Source organism: Sander vitreus, chromosome 11, assembly GCF_031162955.1.
Source record: "Sander vitreus isolate 19-12246 chromosome 11, sanVit1, whole genome shotgun sequence".
NCBI classification, from domain to species: Eukaryota; Metazoa; Chordata; class Actinopteri; order Perciformes; family Percidae; genus Sander; species Sander vitreus.
The window spans coordinates 18,915,858-18,932,589 of NC_135865.1; the positions used below are offsets into that span (position 1 = coordinate 18,915,858).

Genomic DNA, 16,732 nt, shown 5'->3' on the forward strand with positions numbered 1-16,732 from the left:
TGGCCTGCTCCATTTAGAGCAGTATCATGGATAAAACTATCACTTTGATTAATGTAGCTAGGTCATAAATACACATTAAGACCAACAAGAATGCTTTGGCTTTCTACAGTAAAAAAGTGGACCCCTATATATGAAAACTTTTTAAGACTTGTGGTTTAAAAATATCTTAAAAGTCCAGGTAAGGGTTAGCACAATTTCTATGCAGCTCATTTATTATTGGTTAACATGGCATCTTTGCCAGGATAAGGACTTATTTCACAAGTTATTTATACCAGTGAAGGTCCAAAAATAAACTGAATCAAACTTTACTTTTGCTAAACGTTTTTTTAATTCTTAATGAGTAACATGGGACTTGCATTGTTTGTATTACCATCAAGAGGCAGGGATCCCACTTCGAGTTGAGACAGAAACAAATAAAATGTAAAAAAGAATAACGTATTGGCAGTGGTTCAATACAGATGCTTAGTTTAGTGTATATCAGAACAAGGCTATTTATAGTTTAATCAAACAAAAAAATAGGCTAAACACTCTTTAACAATACAAACAAAAAACCCACTTAACGATCTATCAGTTACACATTTCAGTCCATCCACAATGGGCCTGCCCTTTCCAAAAACAAATATTTTAAATGAATAAATGGACCATTCAATGGTTTTAAGGCAAATTAATGCTTGTTTAGGCTTACATGACATTCAGGCAAAAAAAAAAAAATAGCCTGTCAACTAGATCTTTTGTATTTTAGGATCCATGGTAAAGAAGCATGGTGGTGAAGAAGGCATGGTCATACAACTGCTCTGCTTTCACAGACTTCTGGTGCTCCACCTGGCTGCCTTCAGTGCCGTTGTTCTCAGAGGAGTCATTGTAGACGAGTTGGCCATGGAGGATTTCTGCTGCTGGGTCACACCCAAATGGAAGCTGTGGCTGACTGTGACCATTTGAGGAAAAATCCTCACCTGCCACTGGAAATGAGACAAATAGCGAATATATATAATTAATTTGTGACCCTATTCCTGCATCTATAAATATAATGAGAGACAGGGAAAACAAAAAAAACACTGACTTGATTTTGTTTTGCACAACTATTAAAACGGAACTCGTAATGAGCAGCCAACTACAAAAGAAGTTTAGAAGACATTATGTGACTGTATTTCAACTGATAAATACAAAAGATTTTTTTGGAGTGACCCTCACAAATTGATTGATGAAAAAAATTGAAAAGTACATTCCAGAGCCTTATATAAACCCACGTTTTGACTTGTACAGTTACTGCTGTATGACAAGGTGGCCACATTGTCTCCACAGTGGTATTTAAGCTACTGCGTCAAGTCAAGAAAACCTTAAATCTTCGAGGTGTTAGCATGCCATAATCCAAAACCCAACATAATGACAGACGCGATTTAAATTAGAAAAATTCTGTTTAGTGAAATTAGTTTCATATTTATGATCCTTCCTTTGAATTCATCCGAAAATAATTCCACTTTTTTCCCGTTTTACAGGCTAGGAAAAAAATACCATAAGGCCAGGACTTGACAGATTCATGAGAATACATCAAGAAAACAAAAGTCCACCAGTCACGCTTATAAAATTAATCAACATTTAATGATTTCACACAATCAAGTACAAAGCTAAACCTGCTCAGTACTAAGCATTGGATGTTCCAAATTGAATGACTATACAGTCAAACCTTGTGCCATGTAGAACAAAATAAACAGAACTCAACTGCAACATTAAAATAGTACTACAAAATACACAAATAATTCCCCTTACCAATATCTATAAAAGTTGAAAATAATGTACATTAAAGTTATTGTTCAACTATTCAATACAGCTCAAGAAATAAGGCTTTTTGCAAATCCATGCAAACTTTCTAGAGCAGTACTGTTTATTCATAACTACTGATTGTAAAATGGCCAATTACCAATTTCAAAATCAGACTGGGTATTATGATGTAGCATACAGATGTGCAAGCCTTGCTAGTTGCCTAAAAAACTAATAGTTAATAAGCTAATAGTAAACATTTACCATACTTGAGAATCAAAAAGCACACAGCGAAAATGAAAAAGGAAACAAAAAGATAAAAGAGGAATAACCCAATTCCAAGCCCACGGACCACTATGTCTTAGTACAGGATATCTACAAACTACAAAAAAGCTGCACAGTGAATTGTTTATACTTTACGAGCTACATTCATTTTGGGATATGCTTTGGCATAAAGTCATTCTTGAACACAAAATGGAGTCAGCTAATGTGTGGTAGCGGTCAACACCAGGAGACATTTCCTCTACGTATATTAAAGAGTGCTTAGGCACTCATAATTTTTATATAAATATGAATTAAGCATTATTTAACTGGGGATAAAACATAAAAACCATCCAATCACATTTAGATATTATATTTTATGTGTGTATGTCTCTACATAAAATAGTTTAAAAAATAACTATACTATATATACACTATCCATTTGGGATAAGCATGTAACAGCTTGAGCCATTCCAGCACATCTTCAGGGGACCAATGAAATTAACCCTTTTCCTATTATGCAACACTGCATAATTTGACAAGCAATAATGACTGATTTAAACGTGACCAAGTCTTATTTTTACCATAAAGCCAATATGACCTACATTTGCCCTGGTGACCCTACCGTGTTGAGGGAATGCTACTAAGTTTGTTGGGGTGCAGCTGTATAATTGTGCAAAACAAAAACACTTTATCATAAACCTAAAAAGAAAAGAAAAAAGGATTACACAACAATTATCTGTATAACTGGACGGATGCATTAAATATACAAAGAAATGTTAATACCATAATCCATCGAGTATAATTAGGTACGTGGAAAAGTAGAAAAATACAGCACATTCACTATACGTACAAATGTAGCTTAGCACCAAATGAAAACAAATGTATTCCTTTATGCATGTTATGCAAAAAAAAAAAAAAAGCTTGACGATACCAAAAAGATATACTGCACAAAAGTGAACATTAGCATGTGCCTACACACACACACAAGCTCTCTACAGGTAGGCATAAGAGTTGGTGCAGCGACAAGGTGTCTGCATTGACGCCACAGTGATGACCTCCAGCTCTTTAGTTGCAGGGATTGACCTGTCCTGCCCCCCCTGGTCCCCACACTGATCCATGGACCCCGGCACTTGAGGTGGTGCAAACCCATTCAGCCCAAATGCAAAGGGTCCTGGCCCACCTGAGGTTACAGTTGCTGCCAACTCCATGCTCATGCTTTCCATCTGGGCCTCTCCAGCACCTCCCAGTGGCCCATTCCCATTCAGCAATTCTGGTGGCATGCCCAGACCTAGGAGAACAAGGTACATACAAAAGCGAGAAATGATATTTGAAAAGAATTTCATTTTTAACTTCAAACATGGCAGAAACTCTAGGCCATGATGCAAGGCCCCAGTTGAATCTCTTGCTGTTCCTGCATCCATTTTGAAGATAGTGCTGCCTTAAGAAATGAACACATTTTTGTGAAAATATATATATATATATATATATATTAATTTCCACTCGCTAAAATAAAAATCTTCCTTGCTAAATATTTGTTAAATAATTTGAACTATTTACAGTCAAAGTGCACAAAAGTGAACATTAGCATGTGCCTACACACACACACAAGCTCTCTACAGGTAGGCATAAGAGTTGGTGCAGCGACAAAGGTGTCTGCATTGACGCCACAGTGATGACCTCCAGCTCTTTAGTTGCAGGGATTGACCTGTCCTGCCCCCCCCTGGTCCCCACACTGATCCATGGACCCCGGCACTTGAGGTGGTGCAAACCCATTCAGCCCAAATGCAAGGGTCCTGGCCCACCTGAGGTTACAGTTGCTGCCAACTCCATGCTCATGCTTTCCATCTGGGCCTCTCCAGCACCTCCCAGTGGCCCATTCCCATTCAGCAATTCTGGTGGCATGCCCAGACCTAGGAGAACAAGGTACATACAAAAGCGAGAAATGATATTTGAAAAGAATTTCATTTTTAACTTCAAACATGGCAGAAACTCTAGGCCATGATGCAAGGCCCCAGTTGAATCTCTTGCTGTTCCTGCATCCATTTTGAAGATAGTGCTGCCTTAAGAAATGAACACTGATTTTTGTGTATATATATATATATATATTTATTAATTTCCACTCGCTAAAATAAAAATCTTCCTTGCTAAATATTTGTTAAATAATTTGAACTATTTACAGTCAAAGCTCCAACCCTTTCTTAAAGCTTTAGTGCCTAACCTTTTTTTTTTTTTTAATAATAATGAACATTTGTTACATTCAAGCCATTGCCAAATGAGTTGATACAAAGCTAATTAAGACTATCAGCTCCACAAAACTCTCTCTGTATTTCCCAGTATGGCCGTTTAGATACTGGTGTCGTCCGGCGACTTTCGCTCGCAGAAACTAGAGTGAAGATAATTACCTCTTCTGAAGAGTCCATCATGGCAGCACATCAACCCAACCCTCATCCACCTTCACTGGCTCCCAATTAAGTCCCGCATCACATATAAAATCCTCTCATCTCAATCCTTCTCACCTACAAATCCCTCCATGTCCTGGCCCCACAGTAACTCTCCGACCTCCTCCATCCATACACCCCATCCCGAAACCTGCGGTCCTCAGACGCTGGCCTGCTCTCCATTCCTGACACCAGACAGTACCTTCGGAGGCAGAGCCTTTAGTGTTGCAGCCCCATCCCTCTGGAACACCCTCCCTGCAGATAGCCGAAATGCTACATCCTTCGACATATTTAAAAAACTCCTAAAACACCACCTGTTTACCACAGCCTACAACCTCTAATTCTGTAAAGTGTCCTTGGGTTTCTTGAAAGGCGCTATATAAATAAAAGTAATTATTATCATCATCATGTTTTTTTAATCCTGATGCCTGATGCTAAAATAAAATGTCAACAACTGAATAATAAGTACAGTCTTTTTTTCTTCTTTTTTTAAAAAAAAAAAAAGTGTACATACCGGGTATATTTTATGTCACTCTAGTACACACACTAAACGACATGCAACAGATAACTGCTACGCACAGTTTTTTTTGTCGAGCATGCGCAGCAGTCTAAACTAATAATAGATGTTCCAGCTGGAGCATACTGATGCCGTTTTTCTTTTCAACGAAACCTGGAAAAAGAGTCTAAAAGTAACTTAAAAAAAAAGATGTTAAAAACGATGAGCTTAGTGACCTACCGTTTGGTCTAGCCTTCTTCATTGGGTTTGCTTCCATGCCATCAAATGACCGCTTTCTGTTGGGAACGCCATTCAAGAAGCTGCGTCCCTGGATAGTGGGGCGAGCGTGGCCCCCATTCTGGGTAATGCCATTCAGAAAAGCCCCGTTATGGGACTGAGCCATGTTTTGTTGGAAGTTCTGGGCATTGGAGAGAATCTCAGTGCACTCCTGGAATCCCTGGGCGTGGGCCAGGTCAGCAGCAGTCAGCCCACTGGCATTCCTCATACTGCACGAGAAGGAGGAGTGTTAGAGACACTCACTGTACGCTTGATTCACACAAATAAAAAACAAACAAAATAAGACACATCCAAGCGCGCGCGCACACACACAGGCACACATACAGACTCATTAGGCAAGTATTCGCATACACAGACAGACACACAGATGTATAGACATAGCCTATGCTGCGCTACCCTCTCACATCCTCTTCGTCATCCTCATGAGAGATGACGACTGATCCTTTCGGATCATTTGCATCTTCCATAGGACTTAAATCTTGACAAGTTTCCAAATAATTAGGGAAACATGTCTGCTGCAAAAGGACACGATTGAGACAACTGTAGGTATGCACCAGTTTATTTTGATGAGAACCTGAAAGAATCTGACAAACTGGACAGGATGATGATATTTCTATCAAATGATCCACTGAATCCAAAAGTAGAATTGTTGTAGGTGATGTAAAGAGCTTCGTCTTGTTGCAGGAAAAATGCGACATCAAGGAGGATTTTGCAAAGGGTGAAAGGCCGCTGTCATCGCACATTTCCAGCGGTGATACTGATCAAGTATTTCTGAAAAGCTTCATCAAACCAATGATGCAATGTCCCAAATTTAAGTTGGGGGAAAAAAAAAAAAATAAAATAAATAAAACTGGAGTGGTGCACTGTGCACATGTCTGCATGAATGTACACTGTATATTGTGTGTGTCTAAAGTGGAAAATAAGCTATATTCCTGAAAACAAAAGTGATGCAACAAGGAGCAAAGGAAGATTGTAGAATTCTTCTGAGACAAGTACAAGTTGATTATCCAAAAGGAGGCCAGGATGTAAGTTGTATCTTCAGAGGAAACTCCACAAAATCAACGACTCCAACGAATCAAGGACAAACTACAACCTTCAACCATTAGAAATCCAGATGTCTTCTCTTGGAAAGGTGAAGCTGTAAAGACCTAGTCTTCATGTCGTTTCAAGAAAGAATGAAAAACAAGAGAAACCGATGTACTACTCTATAAAGGGGCGTTTGTAAATCCTTAAGACTTATTGCACTACGTACAGTTGTGTCAATCATATCCAGGCGCAGCAGGAATAAGGAGATTTTCTGAGTTCAATAATGAATGAGCAAACAGTGTTGTGTCATAGCTTTTGCACATGGCACTTGAGTATGGAAGAAATTTCACTGGAAAATAAAACCATGACAGATAACTAGTAGTCTTAATGTGATTAAGAAATGTTACTTTAAGAATCAACTTTTTGTATATGTATGCATGTTGTTGCTGCAGTTATTTAGTGAATAAATGTAAACATTTAATTTTCTCCTGCTGATGTGACATTATCGTGCCAGTCTTCCTCTAACCAATAGAGGCCTTTTAGCTTGATGAGAATTTCTCTCCTCTCCATTGGCCAATTACACAACAATACTGCACTTGTTCTGTGTCTAAATGTCATCGAACTGCAAAATTTGTTCTCTAAGCAAACAGTCATGTTTTTGTCAAAGAATTGGGACTTTGGCCCACATCCAAGCTTATACGGTATTTACTATTAAAAATGTGACAGAAACAATGACAACTTTACCATCCGCAGGCAATTTATAATCATATCAATACACCAAAAATAGGTACGGTCCATTTTTATTAAATACAATGGCATACTTGGTGGCTGCTTCAGGAACTGTATGATTAAGCACTATGTTTTGTTCTATTCAACCAATTTTTGTTAAGTTAAAACCAAGTGACATTGACTTCCACACGATTAAATGCAATTAATGTACACAGTTGCTGTTTGGTCATTCATTCTTTTTAGACATTGTTCTCTCTCTCTGCATTTTATATAAACAGTTGTGCAAAAAAGAAACATTTCAAGAGCTAGTGCACATGAAAAACATTTTATAAAGAATTTAAGATTGAAGAAAACAAATTAAAATTACACATTACCCGTCCCCTTCAAAATTAACGCTTCCAAAGGATTATTCCAAAAGATTACATTTACAAAACCATTTTATGGTAAGGTAGATGTATAGGTCTCACTCTAAGGAATAGAAATTTAAATGGCAAAACTGTTTTAAAACTCATTTTCTTAAGTCAATTCAACAATTCAGTGCCCCAAAAAACTAAGTTTCTCTTTAAAACAGAGAAAGTTCACTGAACAAATCAGTATGGGCGAGCAACAAATAAAAAAACATTACAGTAAGCAAAATAAATTTGAAGGAGTTCACTGTATTATCTTATCCTTTAAGCAATAATCATACACTGTCAACTACATTTATTGTAATTCTTTCCATGTTAAATGCTACACCAGGTACTTGTCATACTTATTGTCCAGAGGAAGTCCAGTAGTTAGCTCTGCGGCCTCTGGAGCCACGTGTGCTGACCTAAGATCAAATCCGACCAAACCTTACCATCTCTGGTATTCTTTGATTTTTAAAGCTTTAAAAAAACTAGAAACCCCCAGTTTTGCCTTCCAAGCCTCGTTTTAAAGTTGGACCAAAAAGAAGCAAGGAGAGTTTCAGATGCTGTATCATCTCAACAGCAGATGTTATGTTTTGCTCAAATCAGATGGAAATTATACTTGTAAACTTTTCTTATACTTACTCTACTTAGATGACCCCTCATAAGCCAATAAACCCTTTACATCTTAAAAACGGTATTCCTTTAGTGAGACCTGGTATCTACAGTAAGCACTGATGCAAAAAATAGATAACAGTACACCAATTAACCCAGGTTTAGTATGCATTTTTAAAAAGGAAGCGTTAATTCTTTGTAAATGCCTGGTATGCTTTGCTTTTCCGTCCTAAGCACACAGTATGCATCTTCTCTAACTATCGTCTAACCTTCCAGAGGCAGCCTATTATCATGCTACATGTTGACATGGGACTCACGTGATTAAACCTGTCCATATAAAAGGGCTCCTATGGTTAGTTCACAAAATAAAAAACTAAATCATAAAATAAAAACAAAGACTAGATACAGGAACAATCATGGATAATAAGCAAAGCATGCAGGTCTAAAACTTTAGTTTTGATTCATAAAAACCTAGCATTAAAACCAATCACCGCAAGAAATACCTCAACAGTTTGCCAGTGTGTAGATAGGAAGCGATAGTGAGAACACTCAATGCCACAACAGTGCGGCTATCCCAGGGAACGGGGCAGACTCAGCAGTGTCTATTCTTCCCCTTTCTAGGATTACTTGAAAAAACCAAGTCATTTCCAATTCAATGGCTGCAAAACATTAAGACGTACGGTTCTGTTTCAGTATAGAAAACTTTTTTTGAAACTTTGTCACTTTCATAAAGGAAAAGGTGACAAAGATTAGATGTCAAAACAGACTATGATATTGTATAGGGTTAATACTGTGACATACAAAATAAAACATTTCTGTGTATGAAGTAAAATATTTGGTACAGTGAAATGACAGTGAATAACCATTGCAACAGGATGATTGTTAGCATTACACAGTTCAGTACATGATGGTGTGCAAAATCTAACCCATCTCACTCAGCTGCTCTAAGCCTCTGTCTCTGCACTACTCTGATCACCGGAAGCCTCTTAACACATTCCTACCTGCTGCTAGCTTGCTAATGGACCACCTTAGCACTTTGAGGCTCATGACAAATAATAAAAACCTAGTTTTGATGAGGAAACGTGTTAGGAATTAGAAAAAGGTTATTTATTTAATATTATTGTTAAATGAGATTGTTTTAACCCATTTAGCTCACATTTAGGAGGCGGGCACTGTGGACATGCTATCACAATTATCAGAGCATTGTGTTTCTTCATGATATTTAATATTAGAGATGAAATATAGTAAAAGCTCACTTTTGAAGACAAATTGATTTTAATTATATTGTTTATGTATAATTTAGGAAACATTTAATTTAGGTAAAGTATGTAGTCTTTTGTGGTTTGTTTTAATTTGGACATAAGGACCAGAACATTAATTAGGATTAAATGGAGAGACGATAAGAGGAAGAGAGCAAATGAGACCCGTTTCTTCAATAAGGCTGGGTAAGACCACAAGAGCGTTTCAGTCTTACCGAACTGAAACCGTTCCGATGTAGTACTTGCTGTCCCAATGAAAAAGGTCTTCTCAATTTGTAATGGGACAAAGATAAGCATCACTAGAGGATGAGCACACTTTCATTCCAATACATTTATCTCTTTGTCAGGAAACGGGTCTCTCCAGTGCAGGCAAGGGAAACATCCTTGTGCACATATGAAACAGGTGTACGAGTGTGAAGGACACAGGTGGATGGGTCATAGGAAACGGGAGAAAAGAAAAGGTATCCAACCATGATACTACCGGTATAGTTCCAGTTGATCTCACATACATGTATAGTTCTTCATAGCCAAGGTTTCATGAAAATGGATAAAAGCCTCTGAGGGTGAAAGCTTTAGTTCATAGTTTGGAAAATAAAATGCATCCAAATATTTTATAAAAAGATCAGGAGGCATCAGGCCCCTGGCTCAAACCCACAGTCAGCCATCAGGTGCTGTTGGGCGATGATTGATCATCTGTGGCCTCTAATTTCTGGTGTTCAGAACCACAGTAGGCCCTTTTTCGGCAGACAATCGGCAAACTGGGTGTGTTGAATCGGTGGTGGGAGCAGATGGTGAGAGAACGCTCTGAAATGAATGAATCAGAATGATCCATTCAGTGTGGTTTCTCCTGTTTCTCTTTCTTCAACAAGCAAAAGGCTGACAACGCCAGTGCAAAGAGAGTAGGAAAAGTCACAGCTGCAAAATATATTCCAAGCATACAGTTTATGCGTAAAGGACTGACATGCTAATTATTTCCTCTTATGAAGGCTCGGGCCAGCTGGCCAGTTGCAGTCTTTGAGGTGTCTGCAAGAGCAGAGAATGTGAGGCGAAGCAAAGCGTTTTATCACAATGCAAACGCCCGTTACTCAAGAATCTTCACAAAAGGAACTCAACAAGGTGAGTAGTTCGCAAAGGAGGTTTACAGGAAGAAAAATAAGTGAAAATGCTAAGGAATCAAATATTAATGAAACAAAGTTCAATGTCCATCTAATCTAATGTGATGCAGCAAATTTGGGTTTCACTGTAGACGGTTCACTGTTGTCTTGATTTTGTTGTGGGTGGCAGCACAGAGGCATTTCTTAGACGTGTAACAAAGCGGTGCTTAAAGCGGTCTTAAAAGAGGGACATCAAAATGACGAGATCTTAAGAGGGAAGATTGAGAGCATGTAGGTTTCCACTGAAATGTTCATGTTACCATGAAAAAACTTTGAAATCCGAACTGAATGGAACTGAAATAAAGTTCTTTCTAAATTGTGATGGGTTATTTAAAAAAGGAAAATATTTACACAACTGTAATTTATTATGTAATATTCATTGTTGATTTACTAAAATATTACTATAAATATAACAATTATTAAATGGGTTATAGCTGAAAAGGTACTTTTACAGCCCATTATATACTCCATTGTCTACTGAATGTTCTGCATTTGTCTTGCACTTCTGCTACTACTTACAAAAAAAAAATAACAGGAAAGGAATTAGACAAGCATTGATGATTATCTTGTGTGACTTTAAGAATATGTTCATTTGTACACAAAATCTTCATAAAATGATAATAAACAGCATTTCTTACCGTGCCACACGACACATTGTACAAGCAATAAAATAATAATCCAAATGGCATATTGATTTGCTGGACATTTAAACAATATGTTTTTCCATTACAAAGTACATAAGGATTATTTGGCTTTCAAACTTTTATTTTTTATTTTTTTTTATTTAGACCCCTTATTTATTTTAAGAAGATATAAGTGAGAAATTAGCGTTATTGGTAACAGACATTTGACACCAACTTAAGTTTGTTAGTCTAAAGTGATTTTGTCATGAGCCTCATTCCCATCTAGTGTGCCTCTTAGTTTCCCTCCCAGTTGTTCCTCTATACATTTCTGGGTCATACGTTTAAAACAAAACAAAAAAACTGATACATGAACTGAACTAAATGCATTAATCTGTAATCTGCAGAGGAGGGGAAAAAAAAAATCACATATCATTTCCATCATAAATATTACTCATCAGCTGATAACCAAATGCACATTACAATACCTCAACAAGAAATAAAGCATTTTTTAAACATGTCTAAATGAACACATTGGTTTTATATTGTTGAAACCGCCAAATCAACCAGGGGTTTCATGGGAAATGAAGGTTCAACTAAAAGTATAAATCAAATCACCTTGGTTTACAGTTTGACTAATAAAAAAAAAAACAATCAACTGAACTCGCATACAATTATAATTTGAGTTCTTTTATTTCTATATTGTGTTTTATATCACTAGGGCCATGTAGTCCAATAACAAACTACAAGGAAGAGGTTATACGCGTGTTTCAACAACCCTAAAAAAAAAAAAAAAAAAAAAAGTGTGTTTGCATTGTTTGCATTCCTTATTGGAACAAGAGGTAACTGGAGGCCCAAAGTCCCTAGAACTATCAAACTTCATTCAATAATGTCAAATACAAATGCCTTCTATCCTCATTGTAACAAGTACATAATATGTAGAGCCAATATTTCACTATGGTATCTCTAACTAACTTTTTCCACTGACATCATTTGCTGAGCTCAGATTTAGAAGACCACATAATGAGCAATTTCTTTCAGGATGAACAAATAAAAAAGCTACACACAATAAACTGTGCATCTATAAACCCCCTGGTTGTTTTGGGTCTCTGGACATCAATGGCATCAGAAAAAAAAGGCATACAACTTGTTGCAAAAAGTGAAACTGCATGTAAAACAATAGTTGAGCTGAGAAAGAAAGATTTCAAAATTAAATATTTGATTAAAATATGCTGCATCATTTAATGTCATCTTCCTAGAATATTAAACTAGATTATATAATTACTCTAGCCAAACAAAACATGGACTAATTTAAGAAACTAACAGTATGAGTAACAATCAGCTCAAAAAATAACATTTGCATACTTGTATAAAATATGACAGTAGGTAAATGAAGTGCTTTGTTCATTGAGTTGACTGGCATACACGCCCTTCTAGAAATAATAACTATGGTTTCTTAAGTCATGCAATCATTTGTGTTTTGTGTCCCTACATATTTTACAAACTCTAAATTTAAGAAATTGTGTCTCTTCTGCCTTTGTCCATGCTTCAGGTGAACCAACAATAACAGTTTTAAATCAAACAGCACAAAAGGAGCTGCCAACTAACAAGGTGTGGCTAAGCACTACAATTTAGGTGGATTATTTACCCACTTCCTAAAATACTACTAAGAAACAGGATGGCCTGGGCTGGTTACATTCATAATGTAAAGTTCATTATCTCATAATCTATTCATGTTTTATCTTGCCAATACCAAGAGCATTTTTGTATTTGTTAAATAACACCTGTTGTACAATGACAGCAGCCAAAATAGTTTAATCAAAACTAAGAAATATGATCTTCCAATTACTGTGCAGTCTCCTAAAAATAGTATGCAACCAATTACATATGATTGATGCAATTTCATTTATATGCAACAGAATTATAGCCGTTTCATACTGACAGTAAAAGGGCTTCAGAAAAAAAGAGGCAATGTGCATTTGGTCATCCAGTCAAGTTGTATATGTAAGACACTAACCAAAACAAATGTTAACAAAGAAAACAACACTCTAGATTTAACAAAGATCATGCAATATGGCCTACTAGACTAAGAACAGTTTATCAACCTTTACATTAAGTTGTCCTCTTGTACATGTAATGATTGTGCTAAATTTACAAAGCCGTAAATTAATAAAAGGCACAGTGCTGAGTTAATTATCTACTTCTATTAAAATGCAGCTCTTCCTTAAAACACAAAAGGTAATATGAAAGTGTCTGCTGAATGTGAACAAAAAGGTACCATTTCTTTTAACCAAATATGTCTTTGTCAATATAATTACAGAGGGCAACTTAATGTGAATTGTTGCTATGACAAAACAACAATTTTAAGGATTAACAAAATGTGTCACATTTTCAAGGGAGCGCCACCAATTCTATTAACATTCTATTATATACTGCATCTCATGATCAAACTGTTTTAAGCTGGATTTGTTTTGTAAACCTTAGCATTCTACACCAAAAAAAAAAAAAGTTTTAAGCCAACTAAAAGTCTACTATCAAAATTAAAATGTCTTGCTATTTAATGAACTGCACACAATAATTAAAAGCCACTGGAGGAAGATAAATAAAGGTTTAACACAATGATTTGGTTTTAACACCAGAATTAAACACACATTAGCAAGACAAGGTGATGATTTATTATAAGGACCTTTAAAATATTAATTCTGCACTTGTTTTGAAAGTTATGCTGAAATTTTTTTAAAATATGTCCACCACTGTTTAGTTATGCATAGTCTACAGTCTAAAGTGATTGAGTAAAGTTAGCATGTAAGAGAGCAGCATTTAACAGAGCAGCTTCCTTCTGGCTGGGTATGTGTAGGACAGCCATAATATCAACAATGTAGAGTTCCAAATTACTTAAAAGTTTTTATAGTTGTAGGTTTGTTTTATCTAAGGTTCAGACTTGCAAAGTTAATCTGCAGATCATCCGACTCTTATTTGCAACACTGTAGAAATCACATCTAAATCTAGCATTTCAAATTTCATCACTGCTCCGTTTTGAGTTTGGTGGTGATCCCTTGCAAAGGTGTAACTTAGATGTTGAATAGTACAGAGGAAAAGAAATGAAGACAGAGATCTGATCACAGGACTTACTCAGCTTTCGCTCCCTGAATCAAGAGAGCGTTGATACACTCCAGACTGCCCGCACGAGCAGCCTTGTGGATGGGCGACTCACCCACATAGTCCTGAGTGATGACAAAAGACTGCAGTTACACACAAAAAGCATGACTGTATTGCGCACAAGAACAGTTGTAGGAGCAAAAACACTGTTTCAGATACAAAATATATACGGAGTATGTTTATAAATCAAATATCCCCTCCCTAACTGCCTCCAGGTTAAAAACAGACAGACAATAAGAGGGCGTAACTCTACAGTGCAGAGCCTGAACTTTTCACCCAGACCTCACCACCGCCCACACACATTTATTACAGTTACACATTAGTAGGAGTGCAGATGGAAGAGAAAAAAAAAAAAAAAAAAAAAAAAAACATACAGACAAGAAGGCTGTCTCTAACAACTGTAATGTGGGCTGAGTTTAAACACGGCGCTACTCTGCTGTCCAATACCAGCCATATTAGGGATTCAAGAGAGGTAAGCTCACAAATCATAGTTTTCCCTTGTTTCTCAGGTGTTTATTTCAACATATGCTGAGCAAATTCAAACCCAATTGATAGAACTGTGTTTCATGATGACGAGACCCGTTATGTAATCATGACCTACTAATCTGATTTCTCTCAGCAGTGCAGCGGAGCATAAAATATAGCCCCAGTGCATGCACGAGTCTGCATGAAAATAAATGAAGAGGAAACAACGTGACAAGTAAAACACATAACAGTCTGAGAGCAAATGCATTATCAGAAACTGTGATTACCATAATCTGAATATAAAATAGGTCGGGGGGTAAGTAGCAACAGTAGACTGCGAGGGTTGTGACCCCACTTTAGAGTGATCCTCCTTGATGGGATCAGTCTGAGCTCAACCTCTCACACTGCTCTCCTCTTTTCTTTCAGATCATGTTTACATGCACCTCCCCAGGAAATGTCAAAAAGGATAATTCTTACTTGATAAGTTGGGTGGTTTTTAAAGTGCCAAACCGAACCGTTTAATTCCCCTGGTGTGCAGTATTTAGTGTGCATCTGATGTCATACCTGTCTGTTAATATCTGCACCAGCTTGGAGTAGCCATAACAAGCACTCAGGGTGGCCCCCAAATGCAGCAATGTGAGTGGGCGTCTGTGCAAACCTGGAGGTCACCGCATTCACACCACAGCCCACCTGAACCAGACGCATCACACACTCCAGCTGTGAAGACACAAGGGCAATGGATGGAAAGTCAGACAGATTTTAATGTATATGCAGTGATTCATTAATTAATTACTTTCCAGGAAGACATTGGGCAGGTATAGACAAGCATACTACAGAAGCTAGTTAGAGGCAAAAATTCAGCACTATTGTGTGGCCTGGCTCAGTCGGAGTCTTCATAGCTCTTGCTGTTGGCATGCTTCCAATTTATGTGCAAACTGTTACTGTTAGGCCTGCCTTCCCAATGTGTAACGTTAGCTAACTAGTTAGTGTAAACACAAATCTTGGCATATGTGTAAGGTGTGATTCTTTAGGAGCGGTCAGTTCGTCAGAAATGGATCATTACTGTTAAAAGTTGACTTGCAAGTTACCAGACGTTTTCAATATAACGTTAAAGCTTTCGAAAAAGATTTCAGACTGACCTTGGTAACGTAGTTTTGTGCTCAGATATCACCTGGTTTTAAATATTTTTTTACCGTTAAGTGTTTAGTATCATTGTATCAATAACGTTTAAGTTAACAAGCAAAAGTTAAACTCACGAAGGTTAATTTTTCTCGTAACATTCCAGTTTCTATCTCAACATGTCATTTAACGGTCATTAAGTTAATGTTAAAATTGCACGAAGTAACGTTAAACCAGAGCTTTTTACTCGCAAAACCTTAACGTTGCTTAGGAAAGCGTAACGTTACCTTAATATCTAATCTAAAATGTATAATGGATATCGGTACAGTTAATGAAATATGCGTTAGCTAACGTTAGAAAACAGTATCAATTCAACGTTTATGGTCCATTCTCTGCCTACAGTTAACGATGGCTGCTTTTCAGTTTTATCAGCTAACATTAGGAAATGGCCGAGGCGAGGCTTATGTCGCAGACCGTTGGCGCTCATTTTGGAAACCAAAATATTCATTTCGGGAATGGTTGTCCGTCAAACACCGAGCTAGCGAGCTACCTTTCCGAAATGAGCGGCCCAGTGTATGGGCGTCCAGCCGTAGAAAGTGTCCTCCACCGTGAGGTCAGCCGGGTTTGAGGTGCACTGAAGAAGGGAGCACAAGGCACCGACATCCCCATCTCTGCATGCCCGATGGAGAGGGAAGCGGCTGTTTAAGACCTCCTCGCTCGAGAATCCAGACTCCACACCCACCGACATTGTAGAAAAATGATGAATGCCTAACGTTCTACTTTAAAAACAGACAACAAAAATGACTATCGTTTGGTGCCTGTGTATCAGGACACGCGCCACCCTAACAGATGCGATTTCTTTCTCTGCCTGACAACACAAAGCAGACGGTCTTATTTTACATTCATGGGCAGAGCACGCGTCGGAGTAAAACTTGAGAAACGCCAAG

The 16,732-nt window shown here is 37.4% G+C and overlaps 1 protein-coding gene across 1 annotated transcript; it reads right to left on the reverse strand.

Annotated features, from left to right (window-relative positions):
- Positions 1 to 286: 286 nt before the first annotated feature.
- ankrd10b (ankyrin repeat domain 10b) lies at positions 287 to 16,732 on the reverse strand. Its single transcript, XM_078262105.1, has 6 exons — positions 16,336 to 16,732; positions 15,231 to 15,383; positions 14,175 to 14,266; positions 5,197 to 5,462; positions 3,825 to 3,932; positions 287 to 959 (listed from the first exon to the last, which is right to left on the reverse strand). The coding sequence occupies exons 1-6, from the start codon at positions 16,531 to 16,533 to the stop codon at positions 739 to 741; spliced, it is 1,038 nt and encodes a 345-aa protein (XP_078118231.1). The 5' UTR covers positions 16,534 to 16,732; the 3' UTR covers positions 287 to 738.

Excerpts from the sequence above, each read along its gene's own strand:
- ankrd10b (XM_078262105.1), bottom strand. The coding sequence starts at position 16,533 with ATGTCGGTGGGTGTGGAGTCTGGATTCTCGAGCGAGGAGGTCTTAAAC. Across the intron at positions 14,267-15,230 it reads GTGCAGATATTAACAGACAG|GACTATGTGGGTGAGTCGCC; the intron begins GTATGACATCAG and ends GTCATCACTCAG. Across the intron at positions 3,933-5,196 it reads GAAGAAGGCTAGACCAAACG|GTCTGGGCATGCCACCAGAA; the intron begins GTAGGTCACTAA and ends TTGTTCTCCTAG.